The 17,252-nt window shown below is 41.2% G+C and overlaps 1 protein-coding gene across 10 annotated transcripts in view; it reads right to left on the bottom strand.

The window, feature by feature from the left end:
- The window catches only part of NALCN (sodium leak channel, non-selective), a 191,064-nt gene that overhangs the window by 76,673 nt on the left and 97,139 nt on the right, over window positions 1-17,252 (bottom strand). For all 10 annotated transcript variants that reach the window (XR_014525549.1, XM_083501008.1, XM_083501004.1 and 7 more), the window contains 2 exons: window positions 11,015-11,146; window positions 7,201-7,368 (listed from right to left, as the gene is read on the bottom strand). Coding sequence is in view for 9 of the 10 variants with exons in the window: in XM_083501008.1 (XP_083357134.1) it covers window positions 7,201-7,368; window positions 11,015-11,146 (300 nt within the window). In the remaining variant the exon portion in view is untranslated. The remainder of the gene's footprint in view (window positions 1-7,200; window positions 7,369-11,014; window positions 11,147-17,252) is intronic.

Consider the following 17,252-nt stretch of genomic DNA (forward strand, 5'->3'; position numbering starts at 1 on the left):
GAGAAGCAGACGGTGCCTCAGGGTTTAAACATTTTGGCAATATTTCAGAAATAACTATTTCTAAGACATAGAACTATTGTGTCAAAGTTCTAGAGTGTCCTTTGTGTTTAATTATATAACGTCCCCCGCCCACCAGCAGTTGTTTGGCTTGGGACGGAAGTTTCCATCGGAGCAGCTCACTGAGACAGTAGCACAAAGGGTCAATGCCAAGGTCTTGATCCAATTCAACCCTCCTGATCCATGACAACTATTTAGAGTAAAGTGGGGCCGGGGGGGGGGAGAGGAGAGAGGTACAGCTATCTTGGGGTCCCTTCCTTGGGGTCTCTTCCAACTCTATAATTCTATGAACTTTCAGGAACACATGCTTAGTTTTCCCTTTAGCAGGCCTTCTTCCTTCTTTCATGCTTCCTCTCTCGGTCCAGGATATAAAATTACACGTACTGGTTACATCTTGCATGTTTACAAAGTGTTCTGGAAAACTAAAGAATCCTCTTGTTGCTGTTTTTGGGGGCCAGCAGAACAGAAGGAACATCACTGGAACATCGCCCTGCAGTTATGCAGAGTTGAGATTCTAGGACAAATACATAGGAAGGTGCCTTGTTTGGCAGACAAATTAATGAGATGTTTAAGGATGATATGAAGAAAAATGGATTTGGAAATACCAAATCAAAATTTGAAATTGAAATATTGAATAGCAAATATAAAACACTGGCAAAAATGTATTAACTATTGCTGGAATGGCATCTGAAAGATGAAGAAGTAAAGTCAGTAATGATTCATTGGGCTAAAGATTTTGGTTACAAGATAAAGTTAGAAGATTGGGAAAAATTATGGAAAGAAGGAATAAAATTTACAGCGTATAATGCCTTAAGAGAAAATGTGATGAAAATGATGTATAGATGGTATATTACACAGGTGAAGTTAGCCAAACTCTATAGGGTAGATAATAAATGCTGGAAATGTAAGGAAAAGGAAGATACCTTTTATCGTATGTGGCGGGAATGTAAGAAAGTGAAATGCTTCTGGGATATGATATATAATGAAATTAAGAAAATGTTGAAATATACATATATTAAAAAACCAGAAGCTTTTCTACTGGGAATTGTAGGTACAGACATTAACAGAAAAGATACCAAGCTTTTCCTATATGCAACAACCGCAGCAAGAATTTTATTAGCACAGAAGTGGAAACAAGAGGAATTACTGACAAAGGAAGAATGGCAATTGAAGTTAATGGAGTATGCGGAACTGGCCAAAATGACGGGAAGAATCTGAGAACAGCGGGACCAGAAGTTCCTCAAGGACTGGACTAAAATTGTAAATTGCTTGAAAGACAATTGTAGTCAATCAAACACGCTGGTAGGATTTCAAGAAACTTTGTAAGGAAAGGTATAAAAAGCACTGCTGAGAATAAGAAAATATGATGCTTTGATGTTTTTGATTTGAAAGCAATGGTTAAGTAGTGAAAATGCAGAAATTTGAAATGAAAGATAGAAAATCATAAGGAAGGTTTGAAGGAAGTCATGGCCAAATAGTATAAGATAAGAGGAGAGATTGTAATGGAAATCATTATTGTAAAATTAATAAAAATGATATGGCAAAAAAAGGAAGGTGCCTTGTTTGGAGCAAGACCATTGGTTGGTCTTGTCAACAGTGACTGCCAGCAGCTCTCCAGCATTTCATACAGGACATTTCCAGCCCTACCTTGAGATACCCAGGATTGAACCAGGAGCTTCTGCATGAAAAGCATTTGCTCTACCTATGGCCCTTCCTGGGACATATAAAATAACCACACTACAATAATTGCTTACAAATATTAAATGGAATAGGTGGAACATGGAGCGAAACTGCTCTTGCAGATCCTCCTTAGGTGTTAAAAAAGTTTTGTTTTCGTTTTAGATTTTGAGCAGTTTTCCAACTGTTCTGCTACAGGTGCCCCTGCCCCCTCTTAAATTGCCTTAATTGACATTTAAGTAGTACATTAATCTTTCCAGGAACTATTCTGCTAGTCCATTTGTTTTCATTAAGAGAGAAAAGGGCAGGGCAATCTTCAAAGTTCTTTACTTCCACCCAGTCCCTACATTTACTCATGTGCTCTGAACATCCGATGGAGGCATTTTGAGTCCTGTGCAGTTCAGTGAAGCTTGCATCATTAAGGTAGTGTGAGGATCGACTTACACTTTTTTCTTTTCTTTTTTAATTGGTGCATTGGCTGTCGGGGCTTTAAATCTTGAACATTTATACCTTGTTGGGGACCTTGTTGACCCCCAAAATGGCTGGGTCCAAATGCCACAGAATGCACAGCTAACCCAAACCTATCTTTCATTGCTGGGATGACTCAGCACAAGCCCATGCCAGCTTCCAACTTCAGATCACATTAATGCAGGACACAATTCAAGCAAAGTAATCACCTTTAAATCCTTTTATTTCAGTGGGGAGAACTAAGCACATTTTGGCTGCATCGTGCCATGCAGGAATACATAAAACCCCCCAGTGTGGAGTAGGAATACTAGATTTCGCCCCTGCTTTTCCATTTTGTACACAAGAGCACACAAATTGTGTTGTAAAAAAAAGATTACCTCTTTGCAGTTTGCAAGGTGAATGGCAGCCCTAGTTGTAAGCAAGAGTGACTGATGCATTGAAAATAAAGGAAAAGCTAATAAATATTGCAGTCTCTGGTGCGCAGCGTGGAAGCATAGGAAGGTGAAAAGTAGGTCTGGCAGATATATCAGGGTGTGTTTAACATGGGAATTCCTTTCCCAACTACCTCTTTGCTGCTTGGCTGGGGATACTGTAGACCTGTCACCATAAATATTAGAATGTTGGAGGATTTGCCTAGCCACCGCAAGTATCTAGGTGAACATAATCTTTCGAGCCAGTTGATTTAGAGATGTGTTACATCACTCCCTAGGAATTTGATTGCTCATGGATACGGTGGATTTCTAACTATCACACTGGCACAAATGGTAATGCATTTTGCAACCTCCCCTGTCATTTGCCGGTAGGAGACTTGGATTGCAGAAGGTGACCTAAATCTTTCAGTGTGGCAGATGCTCCTGATTCAGAAACATATGCATCTTTATCTTTACACAGTAAATTTAATGAAGAAGCTGGCTGTAAGAACAGTTTTGATAACAGGAGCATTCTTTATTTAATGATGTGCCAGGATCTCTGCGATGCTGACTGACTGAAGAATCATTCCTAAAGCACTTTCAGACAGGTGTCCTTTTTTGTGCTTCTTCCAAATATCAAATAAAAAGGTCACAGTTGTCTTGAAGGACTCGGAGCATGTCCGTGGTTAAAGGAAAAGCAAACAGTGCCTGGCTTAGAATTTACTACGAGGATTTGCCTAACCACTGGAACATCTGGGGAGATTAGCCACGGAGTACTAACTCCCTGATCTTTACTGCTACAGGGGGTTAGGATAGGAAAGGCCCCTGCTGTATTTAGCTGGGCAGGATGCTACCACCAGTGCAATCCCCATGCTGGATCCAAACACAGCTGTGTTTACCTGGAACCGGCAAAGCAATATCTATCTATCTATCATCTATCTATCTATCTATCTATCTATCTATCTATCTATCTATCTATCATCTATCTATCTCTAATCCACAATGAAGTCCAGGAAAGAAGTCTCCCTTAAATGATCACTTGCATTCACCATAGGCAAAATGTAAGCAAATGACAATAACCTGGGCTGAAGAAAGAAATGGCAAAGTGATGCTAAGTATCCATCTTCGTTTCCAAGTTAAATGCATTTATAATTAAGATGTAAATATATATACTTAATAAATGAGTCTGAAAGCTCACTGGGGCAACCTAAATATTTCACAGGCAAGCATATACCTATTTATTTTTAATCTTTATCCATAGCTCAGTCTGTAGAGCATGAGACTCTTAAGTCTCAGGTTCATGGGTTGGAGCCCTACGTTGGGCAAAAGATTCCAACATTGCAGGGGGTTGGACTAGATGACTCTCAAAATCCCTTCCAGCTCTACAATTCTATGATTCTATAACAGTTTCCAGTAAAGGAACATTTGGGACACAATGCAACGGGAAGCTGGGTTGATGTTTTATTTGCTCAGGCCCCATTGAAACAGGAGCTCTGCAACAAAGATTTATTCAGGATTGTCATTCTTTGTTTTATGCTTGAGAAATCTAGCTTGCCACACAAGTAGTTTAGCCTGATGCTTCTGACTGCAGTCAGCTCCAGAAATTCCCATTTGTTGAAATAAAGAATCCTTATATGTTCCAAGGATGTTTTGATGCTAGCACATATTTTCTGGATGGATTTTGCAGATCATCACCAAGTGAATAGGGGAAAGCTGTTCAGATTTCCATAATTTCAGAATACTTGACTCTTTTCAGTTGGCTGGACCCCGTTCACAGTTTTAAAAAGATTTATCTGCACTATTCATTATTTACCCTCTATGTATTATTAATCACTTGCCATTCATTTCAATTTGTTTATCAATAATGCATGAGGGTGAGTTGAGTTTTTTTCATTTGTAAAAAGGGAATTTCGCCGCCTCATTGGCTATGGTTGAAAACTGCAATTTTCTATCTCCAGAAATCATTGTTTTGGCTTAGCTCATTGAAACCATATTCTCTGAACGTTTTTTTCTCATGCCAAGTTCCTGTTGAACCTGCAAAAGGGTTGCAGCTGCCTTAGTTGGCAAATGAACAAGCAAAAACAAAAAAAAAGGTAGCAAGAGTTGATTGTGCAGTACTTGAGGACTGGAAGCTCCTCACCAAAGAATTGCCGTGTTAATTCAAATAAACGAAGGGCTCCCTCCCTTGCTTGCCCATTTTCTGCCAATAGTGCCCAGTTCATTCTGTTTCCAAGCGCCAACTCAACCACAAATCGTTTCCTCAGTTTTCTGCTTCTCAGGCCATTGCCTATGTCATCCCACATCCTTTGGTCACATTTCTGCTGCCTGGAATCCCTAGTCCATTTTTAATTTAAGTGCCGTGAAGTTTCTTCAGAGCCGCTTCTTTGCTAGCTCCCTCTTGCCTCAGATTCCTGCCTTCCCAGCTCTTTTCCTCAAGTCTCATTATCTGCCTATACTTCCTTCAGGCTCATCATTCTCAGCCATGCCCCAGTCCACTGCCTACTACTACATTGTCCTCCCTCAGTCTCCATGCTTTCCAGTTTAGCACAGGGCTGTGACATGGGGCAAAATGTTAGGTTCCCCTCCTCTTCCATCCCCGATCCAAATTAGGATCACCAACACTTGGTTTACGTAGAGCAAAAATGAGTCTGGTCATGCAACTCCCATGTTATGTGCAATGCAGCTTAAAATTCTAAGCCATTGTACCAGCTCAGCTAATCAGTGTAAGAGATTTCACCTTCACAAGCACAATTCAATATAGATTCTCCTTTGCTCTGAGAATATATTCCAGGAACAATGTAGGGATCACACAGGCTCATAGGTTATGCTAAATAAGCTTTCCCATTGCCAAAAGAAGTCAAATGTAGGGGCTTTCTGTCTCATATGCTGGCCTACTTTCTGCACAAAACCTTCAGTCCAAACCTGAAGAATATACATATACAAAAGAGTTTCAGTTAGATTTTTTTTATCTTCATGACCTTCAAATAAAAAAGTACTGGAGCACAATGCAGCCAAAATAGGTTTTTTATATTAAAAAAAGTCCACTGACTGGAGTAGAAAATATTTTAACGCATGCTTAATGCTCCCATTTTAATCACTGGGACTTTAAAGTGACTGACTTTGTAGTGTTATGTTCAATGCGCACCAACAATCTGAAGATGTATTTGATTTTCAGGCAGACAGGAGAGCTAGAACCTCTCCAAACTAGTTTGTGGGTGTGTTCTGCAACATGTCATCAGTGCAGTAGTGGTGGATTTATATTGGACTGTACAAACATCATTCCACTTTATGAGTTGTTCTGTGATGCGGCCCCAATTGCCATTTTGAGTAGTACACTTGCATTATAGTGCAACAGAAGTGGGGCTCCTTCCCTCCTCCACTCGAACATGAAAAGTTACAAGATTTCAGCAGAAAGCTCCAAGTCATGGGTAGGCAAACTAAGGCCCGGGGGCCGGATCCGGCCCAATTGCTTTCTAAATCCGACCCATGGATGGTCTGGGAATCAGCGTGTTATTACATGAGTAGAATGTGTCCTTTTATTTAAAATGCATCTCTGGGTTATTTATGGAGCACAGGAATTCATTCATTTATTCCCCCCCCAAAAATATAGTCCGGCCCCCCACAAGGTCTGAGGGACAGTGGACTGGCCCCTGCTGAAAAAGTTTGCTGACCCCTGCTCCAAGTCATGCATCTACTGTAATCAAAGCAGTATGTCCACTCCAAAACCTTTGCAGTACAAACAGTATTCAAAGTGGAAACACATATAATGGTTCCGATACCATCATGAGCACAAATAATTTTGAGTGCACAATAAAAATGACAGTTGGAGGGGCCCTTGTTTACAGGGCTTAGAACTGTGACAATGATATTCACTGGAGCTTTGGAAAGCTCTTGTGGCACCCAATTAGATGTGAGTAATCTATGGCAGGGTTGCCGTATTTCATAAAGCGAAAATCCAGACACAAAAGTTGTTGAGCTTCTTTTGCAAAATCTCCAAAATAAATGAAGTTTTTAAGCTTTTTTTTTTTTTTACAAAATTTGCAAAAAAAACCTCCACCCCTCAACACTTCCGATATGCCCAGGTTTTTCCGTACATTTTAACCAATTTTCAAAAGTGGCACCCATACGCTGTTTTTGATTGACAAATCCAGGGTACGTCCGAGAAATTCCGGACGTATGGCAGGCCTAATGTATGTGCTACTGCTGAAAGCAAACAGATTTATATTTCCTCCACTTCTATCCTTCATAACATCTGGCCAGCTAAACTATCTGAGATGACAACATGGTGCTGCTGTGAGTTTCCCCAACCTCAACCCCATTCCCATTCCATGTCAGCCATTTGCAGGCCAAGGAAACTCAAAAAGCACTCGCATCCTGCCATACATTTAAGATCACTAGCACTGAGGGGCAGAAAGAGAGAGGAGACTCTGCTATCAACAGCAGCCACGCACTACACATACGATCTAATTTTACCTTTATAAAGTAGGTAAACTGGCTATTTTCCAATGAACCTGAAACATTAATGGAACTTACTCCTACCTAATCATATGTATGATTTCAAATCACATCTTTCCCTTATAAACTGTACCTGAAAATATGTAAATTGTGAATGGTAGAGGTCTGGATAAATATGAAGAGTAGTTCCAATAACCAGCAGTAGCTCAAATTTGTGCAGAGATGAACTGATGTAGCCAGTAAATCCCAGGCACCAGATCTTCAGAAGAGCTTCCAGATCAAACAGGACCGTAAATGCAACCTGGGGGAACATATAAGAAGGGGGTGAAGTCTTCGGATCAGGCATTCAGAGATCTCCCAGAAATGCTTCTTCTATTTCCCTGGGGCAAGTTCAGAACGATCAGATGGGTAAATCGTGTCCTCATCACTGAGGCCACGTGTTGCGGTGAGATCACTAATACAGTGGTGCCTCGCAAGATGAAAAGAATCCGTTCTGTGATTCTCTTCGTCTAGCGGTTTTTTCGTCTTGCAAAGCAAGCCCATTGACGGATTAGCGCTACGGGCGCTATTAGCGGCTTTTAGTGGCTTATCTGCTGATCGGATCAGCTGATAAGCGGCTTAGAAAAAGGGGGGGGGAACCCCGCAGGAACTCGCAAGACATTGTCGTCTTGCGAAGCAAGCCCATAGGAGATTTGTTTTGTGAAGCACCTCCAAAACGGAAAACTCTTTCGCCTAGCGAGTTTTCCGTCTTGCGAGGCATTCGTCTTGCGGGGCACCACTGTATTGGCCTCACTTGTTTGTGTGGGTGGGATCATTGGATAGCCACAACAACCCAATTGGGTCCCTCGGTTGCTGGGGCAATTCTGGCTAATGGGGTTGATAGAATTTGCAGCTGGGGGATCATGTTGCGTTGAGCTTCCTCTTAACGCCTCGTGCATCGGATCCCCCACCCACCCTCCCTATATTTAGAGTCTTGCTATGACCTTGATATGCCGTTGTGGGTCATCTGCTGTTGGGGAAGGGGCCCGGTAGGAATTTTCCCATTTGGCTGATTGGTTGGTGCCACTTGGACTTCGCCTGCCGCGTAGCAAATCGTCACAACTTTGCAAGGAGTGGTGGTTAGGCATTGGTTCAAGGTGTGGTGGAGGTGAGGTTGTCACACCTGTCCCTCCCAATGTGCGAAAGGGTATTCCGTTAAAGGAATCCAGGTGCTCACCATGCTTTTGTCCGATCCCCTTCTAGGGGTTAGGGCCACACCAGAGCAGCTGGGAGCATTTTGGGGTGAAGTTGCGTCTGTGGTAAGACCAATGCTCCCCCAGTCTGTTTACCCTTCCTGACTTCTGCCAGTGTCCAGTTGTCAATGCTGCCCTGCCAGAGGTGTAGGTGCAGCTAGTCAAACCAATGCCTAAGCAAACCAACTCACATTCTGTAATCAATAAAGTTGTGGCAAAAATTATGCCAATAACCTTAAACTAATATTGGTGTCAACTGTGTCTTTCTTTGGGGGGTCTTGGGGTCTTCTCTTCACATGCAAAGCATTTTAAAGAAAAGTTAGCTCCTTAGAAAGCTTTTGAAATATGTTTTTGCTTATTACAGCTACCGCTGTTGTGGGGTTTTGTTTAGTGTTTCATTTATACAGCCTTTGCTCTCATATCAAATCTTGTTATCCTGTCAATATTTAAAGTAAACAAAGGTGGTTTTTTTACACAGACCTTTATCTCAAGTAATTCGATTCATATTTCTGCCCAGTATCTGTCACGCTTCACGCAAAAATACAGGTATACATGGGTGATTTCACACATCAAGGTTTACACAAACTACTGAGGGTTTCTTTTGCAACTGCAGTGTGAGAATGTATGTATGAGAAACATACTGTGACACATCAGCAAGGGAATATCTAGGTGATTTCCTCCAACTAGATATAAGAGCCTGTTTACAATCACCACTTCATTTTTGTCATGGTTTTACTGATCTCTCTTGTCTACCTCTTCCCTCTTTGTCTTTTTAGTTTGTAAGCTGCTTTTGGATACAAAATTGGTATTTGAAAAGCAGGATAAAAATATGACAAGCAAAACAATTTCTGCAAAGCAGTCACTTGACACATGAACGCTATGCATCAAAAATATATCCATGTAAAACAAAACCCAAAGAAACGTGGACATTTTTGTCAACCCCCTCCTCCCACATAAGCTCTCCAAATGTTACCTATCATGGTGAAAGTGTGTTCTAGAACGATGACACTTTCCCCTGTTCCATTATGAGAATATTAACAATTACAGAGTTAAACCTATTTTAATGTGTTCCAAAATTGTGTGGGCTGGATGATTTGCATTTTATATGCTTGTCAAAGGAGCTCAAAACCACTAAAGGTTTGCATAACATTTTGTTAAATTTAAAAACACCTGACTTTTTTTTTTTAAAAAAGACTAGAGATAGGAGTATCATTATTTACAAGAGAAGACTCTGAATCCAAGTTGGCACCCCTGGTGAGTGTTTCAGTAGTTCTTGTTAGCCATGTAATAAAGGAGACCTTGACACAGCAGAGAGTGGTGAAGTGGTAACTCGAACAATTGCAGTTCAGCATGCTGTCACCTCTTTTTGTGCCAGAATAGCTATGCCTCTCAGGAACTACAAAAGGTGGGGAGGGGACTGGGGAAGCGGAGTGTGTGGGATGTCACCCAGAAGCACATTTTCCACCCAGCCTACAAGAACGCCCTAGGAGACAATCACCCTATGCACTCCAAATTGTTCATGTTTGAGCAGGGTAGTGTTTGATGTGCCATTTTCTTTTTCTGTTTGAAAAATGGCAGTGCGTAAGACTCTGTACTGTAACATATATATTATTATCGCTACCGCTCTTTTTAATGCTGTGTCCCACAAAGCAAACTGGGAGTATCTGAAACAAAGCAGCGGCCTCTTTATTCTCTGGGAGCTTGCTAGGAATGCAGTTATGCAAAGTGCACTGAAATGGGCAATTTAAAAAGCAAAACGAAACATGGTCTGACAAAGACGCATAGTCAGGACCTATGGAATACCAAGGATGTCAATAGGTGCGTTTGTGTGAATGTGAGGGAAGGGTGGCAGTAGAATTGGTCCGCTAGCAACTAGCAAATTATCATATTCTGCAAATAGGCATTTTAATCAGGGCAATGTGCAATGATGAGGATTTTTCTGGTGTGTTACTTGCTGACGTTCCCTCTTACAATGAAAGTACTGTGTGTACTGACTGCAAAGATGCTCCAAGAACAGAACCTATTTCCATCCTTGACACTAGAGTCCACATACATACATCCTCACTGTCGTAATGAAGGGCATTTGACTAGTAAATAACTACAAGTGGTCGATCTTCTTCTGGGAGAAGGGGAAAATTCCACGTATGCAGAAAGTACCTAGGCTCTGCATTTATGTCGTGAGAACATGAAAGATCTGTTAAATATTGCTACTGACTTAGGCAATATTGGTGCAGGGGAATTACATAGGCCACGATTAAGGAATAAGTGAAGTGAATTTTGAAGCAATAAATATTTTCCCACACAAAAGTTGTTTCCTGAAATTAGCTTAACTTTGTTTGTGGTGTGACATTATATATATTTTTCCTTTTAAGAAAAGAACCAAGGTATGATTTTACCCAAGCCCTACGTTTACTACACTCCTGTTATGAAAAAATAAAATAAAACAAGGGTATGGCCTGCTGATAGTACCCTCCTGTCTGAGCTCATTATTACTGTGATTTTGTGTGAGGAAATGTTCTTTCAGAAAAGTGCGGGGCAAACTTGTCAGTTGATGAAAAAAAAAAAAAGAACAAATCGGTAAAGGATTCTAACTGTGCTTTAAGAGTAATAATAATAATACAAAATGACACACTTTCAAAATTGGTTGACATTCGCCTGGGCTCACTTACCTTTTGTATTACTGAAGAAAACCTGTGGCAATTTCAAGGCACTCACCTCTGCAAGGTAGAATTCATCGTATTGGCTCTTAAAAGTCTCTCCCTTGTAATAATTGCTAGCTGCAACAATGACATCTACTGCCACCATGCTCAGGATAAACATATGGAAAACTGAGGACCTCATCATTCTCTGTAGAAAAACAAAACAAAAAAATCATGTGGATTCTCTCCTTTAGGAAAACAAAAACTTTTTAATCACATGCAAAAATTATGATTATCTACACTGACAGATGCAGCAACTAGGAATACGGAACCTAGAAATCACCATGAAATTTCTTTAACTATAACCTCCAGGGAAGAGTGCCACAGGTGCAAGGCACATCACATGCTCTACATGCTGAATGTCCTAGGTCCAGTCTCTGGCATCTCCAGAATGATCAAGGGGATAGAGCAACTCCCATATTAGATTCGATTCTTGCAATGCATTAAACATAGGGCTTCTTCTGAAGGTGGTTTGGGTACTTTAGCTAGCACAGAATTCAATGGCCAGGTTGCTCCCCGGGGCAAGGTGGTTTGAGCATCTCCCCATTGTTGGGAAACTGTGTACGTGCAGCTACTCACACAGAGTCAATTAAGGTTTGGCAGACAGCCAGAAGGCAATCTGAAGGAGTAAGTCTGCCTGGAGATAACAGAGACATGGAGACCGCTCCCTGATTGGTCAAGCTCTCTCAAGGGAGTGATAATTAATGGCCTACTAACTGGTAGTTCAGAGTTCGTGAGTTCAGTAGTTCTGTGTCAGTGCAGGAGTTGTGAGTCGTGTCAGAGAGAGCTAGCAAAAGATCCGTGTTCTGTTCCTGTAAATAGTCCACTCTATATAATAAACACCTAACTACAAGTTCCTGGTTTCTGCTTCGTCTATCCTGTCTGCAGCCAAGTTGCCAATTGCTTCCGTGGATTCTGCGTGTACTCTGCTAGGTCTGGCTAAGGTCCTGCAATTAGTCAGAAAGCTGCGAAACACCAAATAGGTTTTGCCAATATGAACCTTCCCACACCCCGAGTTCACCCTCTGAGGCCCTTCTTCGAATGCCTCCTCCACGAGAGGTCCAGAGGGTAGCAACACAAGAACTGGCCTTTTCTGCAGTGGCTTCCGGGACTGTGGAATGGTCTCCCCGGCGAGGTTCGCCTGGAGCCTTCATTATACACCCTTATGCGTCACGCAAAAGCATTCCTCTTTAACCAGACCTTTGGATGATTGACATCTGATGCCCTTTTAAAATGTGTTGGGGAGGGGGTGGGGTTATTGTGTTGTTCTTGCTTTTATTATGCATTTTGTATTTTTATATTGTGATTCACTCCAGATTACAGAACAGATATTTTTAGGAGTAGCCATAAATCTCAGTCAAATGCATGTTGGGTACACACTTTGATTACAGTCTAGCCTAGCGCTGTAGCCAAATTGGACTGGCTACATCGCACTGATAATGTTTTGCTCACTACATCATCCCTGGCTGGAATCATGCTGTAAGGAAAATGAAAACAACCCTGGAGAAGCAGCGGACAGAAAAACCTAGCTGGCTGTGAACAGACATTAAAAACATTGGAGAAATACATTTTGTTTCCACCTCTCCCCCTACCCTCTGCTTCGCCACAAACAATTCCCATGGGGGAAAAGAAATCAGCATATTTATTTGAATTCTGGCCCAGCCACATGCAGTATTCTAAGGCCTACATTTGTTCCATTTTGAACTTTTTATACTATACAATTTTTAAATGCATTCATCGGTTGGGGAAAAAAGTCACTCATTTCGAAACCCCTGAGCCAATTTTGCTCTCACATCAGTACTATGCCACCCAAGTGGAATGTGTGAACAGAGTTTGTTCTTTGGACAGAATGGAATCAAACAATATTTTGAACAGTTGTCTGATCAGCTGTGTGCCACTTGGATTTCAGAGCTTATCAGAGCACGCACTGTAGGAAGCTATTGTAAAAACTTGAGAAAAGAGGTGTTTTGCCAGGTGTTGTTCATTCTGAAATTACTGTATTTTTCTAGTGCTTCAAAGAGCCTTTTAAACAATATGGGGAGGAGATGAAAGCAATGCTCTGGTGTAAGTGCCAGGAATCTATACGATAGGGAAAAAACTGTACAGTATCAATACTGAACCACAGATTACCTTCCCTGAGCCCTCATCCACGTAAATAAGGTTATAATTAGAGGCGCACATATTTGTATAGTGTCAGTGCAATGGACGGAGACTTACTCTGAAAGAACAGCACAAACCATGTCTACTCAGAAGTAAGTCCTGTTGAATTCAAGTTAGAATTGTAGCCTGAAGTATCAAATAACAAGTTTTATGATACTATGGCACGTCATTTATTAATGTGAAAAGCAGGGTGACATTGTTCCCTGTCTGGAGGACATGCGGCAGATGATTAAATGTGCAATATCCCCAAAAGTATATGTCAACCTGTAATAAGCCACTTTTAATAATCTGAATGCTTTGAGAAATAAATAAGGGCATCTACAATGTGACCAAACTAGAAATTCATAGAAGGGAAGACAGTCTGCCAAAGGTTTGTTTAATTTAGGCAGGGACTGCAACTGAAATAGGGCATGAATATTTGGAGACCCATGACCTCAATTTTAAGCACAGCTAGAAGGTGGTGAGGAAGTTGGATCAAAACCCTGTCCCCGAGTGCTCCATCTTCTATGGAGCAAATGAAAACCGCCCCAGGGAAATAAAGCTTGAATCGGCTTAAAACAGCTGGAGTAAAACAGATCCACTATAATCCAGAATGTCATGTAGATTCTGGGAATAATAGGTGGATTTTATTTTATTTTGAGCATTTGTATCCCACTCTTCGGCCAGAAAGGCTCTTAGAGCAGCTTTCATAGAACCAAAACAAGACAGTCCCTACCCACAAGTTGCCAATCTAAAAGAACCCAATGAATCTAAAATACAACACAACGTTCTGTGAGTGGGTGAGTCTTCTGACTAAAATTAATTAGAAATCCTGAGAATTGACCGTTACCACATTTTAAATATTCTTGGACTAATATGGGTCAGAACCAAATCAAAGCACAATGCTTCTAATCATGGAGTTCCATGCGGTTCGTCATCTACTAGCTTCTAAGTTGCCCAATCTTCTTCCAGCTTTCGGAAGAGGTAGGACAATATTTTCACCAGTTCCTTCCAGGTCTGTATTAACAAGGCTTTTACATCACTGCCTTAGTCTACCTTGAAGAATGGTACCATCTACGTAGGCTTCCAAAATCTGCGTCATCATTATGTCTCTCCCCCCCCCCATTTTGTCTTGAAACAAAGACCAGCTCATTACACCCTCTGTGTGTGTTTTTAATCTATGCTCAGGACATCAAATTGTGTCTAAAAGTCTATAAACTCTTTATGCCTTACCCTCTGTGTTCTATTTCTTATATTGCATCGCATGTTTTCTTTTGACATTTGTTTTCAAACAGATTTTGATACACATTGATATTTCAAATACATATAGCAGGTCTGGGTGAGCAATTATTAGAAAGATGAAGATGAAGATTTGTCTCTTATTTAGTGTTAACAAGACATATTTTAGCAATGTGAATTCTTGTTTTCCTGCCTTCCATGATTTGATTACATCCATCAATAATTTGTTCATGGATATATGAATTTCTATATCTTTCCCACAATGCCATTATCTGTGGGTGACATCCAATAATTTCCACCCAACTGTGCAACACATTTGCCCAAGAGGACTTCCCTTTCCTCTCTTCCCATTTGAAGGCTCCAAAAATCTGCTCCAAAGGGTCTCTCAACCCTTTAGAGCAGATCTGGGGGCAGAAAAGGGGTGAGGAGAGGAAGGGTAAGTCTCCTTGTGCAAATGGAAGTACATTCATATGCCCCTGAATATTACTCTATACTTATTTCCTTGCCACTTTATTTCTGTATTTATCTGCAAACTTCTAAATCAGCCAAAGGAATCACAAAGGCATCTGCAAAAGGAAATGCAAAATACTAGTGTCGGCAGTGAGGCTGAGCTTCCTAGGAACTAGAGTGGCTGAGACAAGATGGAAGGAATATCAGAAAAAAGCATCATGGCAGAAAAATAAGAAGAATCACAAAGGCCTTCTTGTAAGAAAATGGAACAAAAACAGCTCAATATTGTGCTGCTATTTATCATGACTAGTGATTTTGATGTCTACACCAAAGCGGGGAGTATTTTTCTAAGGCTTGCCACTCTGGCTTTGAGTACAATGCACACGTAGTGCTTGCTTGGCTAGTGTACTACTGGTGCTTTTAGCAAGAAATGCGGAACTTTATCGTGACGTTTCCTTAAAAATGAAAACACATTTTTCTCCTTCACAAATTGCAATTTAAAATTGTGCAGAAAGTGGTTGTTTTTGTTTGTGTGTGTTTTGGTACAAGAACCGACACCCAACTAAGTCTTACTCCAAGCAGACACACTGAAACCAATCGGCAAATCACTTAGGTCAGGGCTGTCCAACTCCCAAGAAACTGCGATCTACTCAAAGTATAAAAAAACTGGCAGTGATCTACCCATTGTCACTGGAGCCAAAGTTGTTGAGCTTTTTTCTTTTTGCTGGGGGGTACAAAGATTGATCAGGATCGACCAGATACATCCTGCGATCGACCAGTAGGTCGCGATCGATCTGTTGAGCAGGCCTGACTTAGGTCAATTTATTTCAATTGGCCTCCTCTATGTTTGACTGCTGGATATCACTCTATAGCGGATGCATTCAACATGGTACCCTCCAGATCCTGTTGGACTACAACTCTCTTTTTTAAAAAAATAATTTTTATTAACCGGCCAATCAAATCAAATTAAATCAAATCACATCACATAAATTCCGAATTACAAAACCGAATTCTAAATTTTTGTTGGGGGGACCCATATTTCAAGATCTGAAGGGGGATTCTGATCATCTTCTTGCTACTGCGTTAATGTCCAAATCAGTCCAAACAGAGTTCATAATTCTATCCAGTCTTATCTTGCTGTTTCCACATCACATCTTGTTTATATATTTTCTCTTTTTTCTTTATGATCTCTTCTGATAGTCTCCTTAAGCCGATAAACACCAATAATAATAATAACCCTCTGTGAATTTTCCATTCTTCCATTCCTCAAATTGAGATGGTTTCCATATATCATTGCCTTCATCGCTCTTTCCATCTCGCAAAGCTGTCGCTCTTAAGTCCCTCTGAGGAGTTTCACCCACAATATATAAACAGCTCTATTTCTCTCTTTCTCCTCCCAGACTCAAGACCTCTGACAGAACTTCCCAATATGGCGACGGCATTTTTAACTGCGTCATTCCCAAGCTCTTATACATTCCTCACTCTTCTTAAAATATGCTTTGGTTCGAAAGTTTATCTCCACACAGCCTTAAATCCACAGCTTAAGTCCTTAAAACGACATTTCTGACTCGTGACTCGTGAGGGGAGGGGATTCTTGTTAATCACATAAGAAAAGAAAGGAAGGTTTTTTTCCCCCCTCCCCCATCAGTCATTTGCCATACCGTATCTTGGCGTATCTTCTCATGTTTTATTCTTGTCTTGTTTTATCATAGATCTCTTCTATAGCAGTCTTTACTCCCCTTCTTCCTTGAAATATGTGCATTTCCTTCATCCAAATTGTTTTCTTTTGAAGTTCAAGCAGCTAGTGGCGCGAATCAGGGACGGCGTCCAGGAGTGCCGGAATCCCACAGGAGGGCTTTGTGCCTAGTGCCCCCATCCCCACAGGTTTGGGGGTGGTATAGGGCACAGCAGGCAAAGGCAGTCCCCCCCCTACTGTCCTGGGGGGGGGTTAGGGAGGCTAATTACTCCCATCATAGCCTCCAAATTACCTCGTGTGGGTCGGAGAGATGTTACTGTCAGCCATCTTCCGATATGCCCCCTAGTGGCCCCTGTTGGACTACAACTCTCATCATCCTTTGTGGTGCTCTCATCTAGAGAGCACCACATTGGCTATTGCTGCCCTGGCTCTCGCTACTTCTTCCTTTAAGTCAGAAAGAATTAATTCTTTAAAGCAGAAGGTCTTGATGCAAAATACCAACACTGACTGTGCCTGAGCTGCAAAAAGGTAAGAAAGTGCTCTTTCATTGTCAGCTGCAAAAAGAGAGCGAGAGAGAGAGCGCTAGTAACTAATACCTTTTCTTGGTAGGTACTTATAGGTAAATACTAAAAATTGCCCAGATACCAAGATCGCATTTTAAACCAAATGTCAGCTTGTAAACAAGCAAGAAGATCGACGTCACATCATTGTCTCTAGGACAATAAAGTTC

Source organism: Podarcis liolepis, assembly GCF_965112155.1.
Source record: "Podarcis liolepis genome assembly, chromosome: 4".
Lineage (NCBI taxonomy): Eukaryota > Metazoa > Chordata > Lepidosauria > Squamata > Lacertidae > Podarcis > Podarcis liolepis.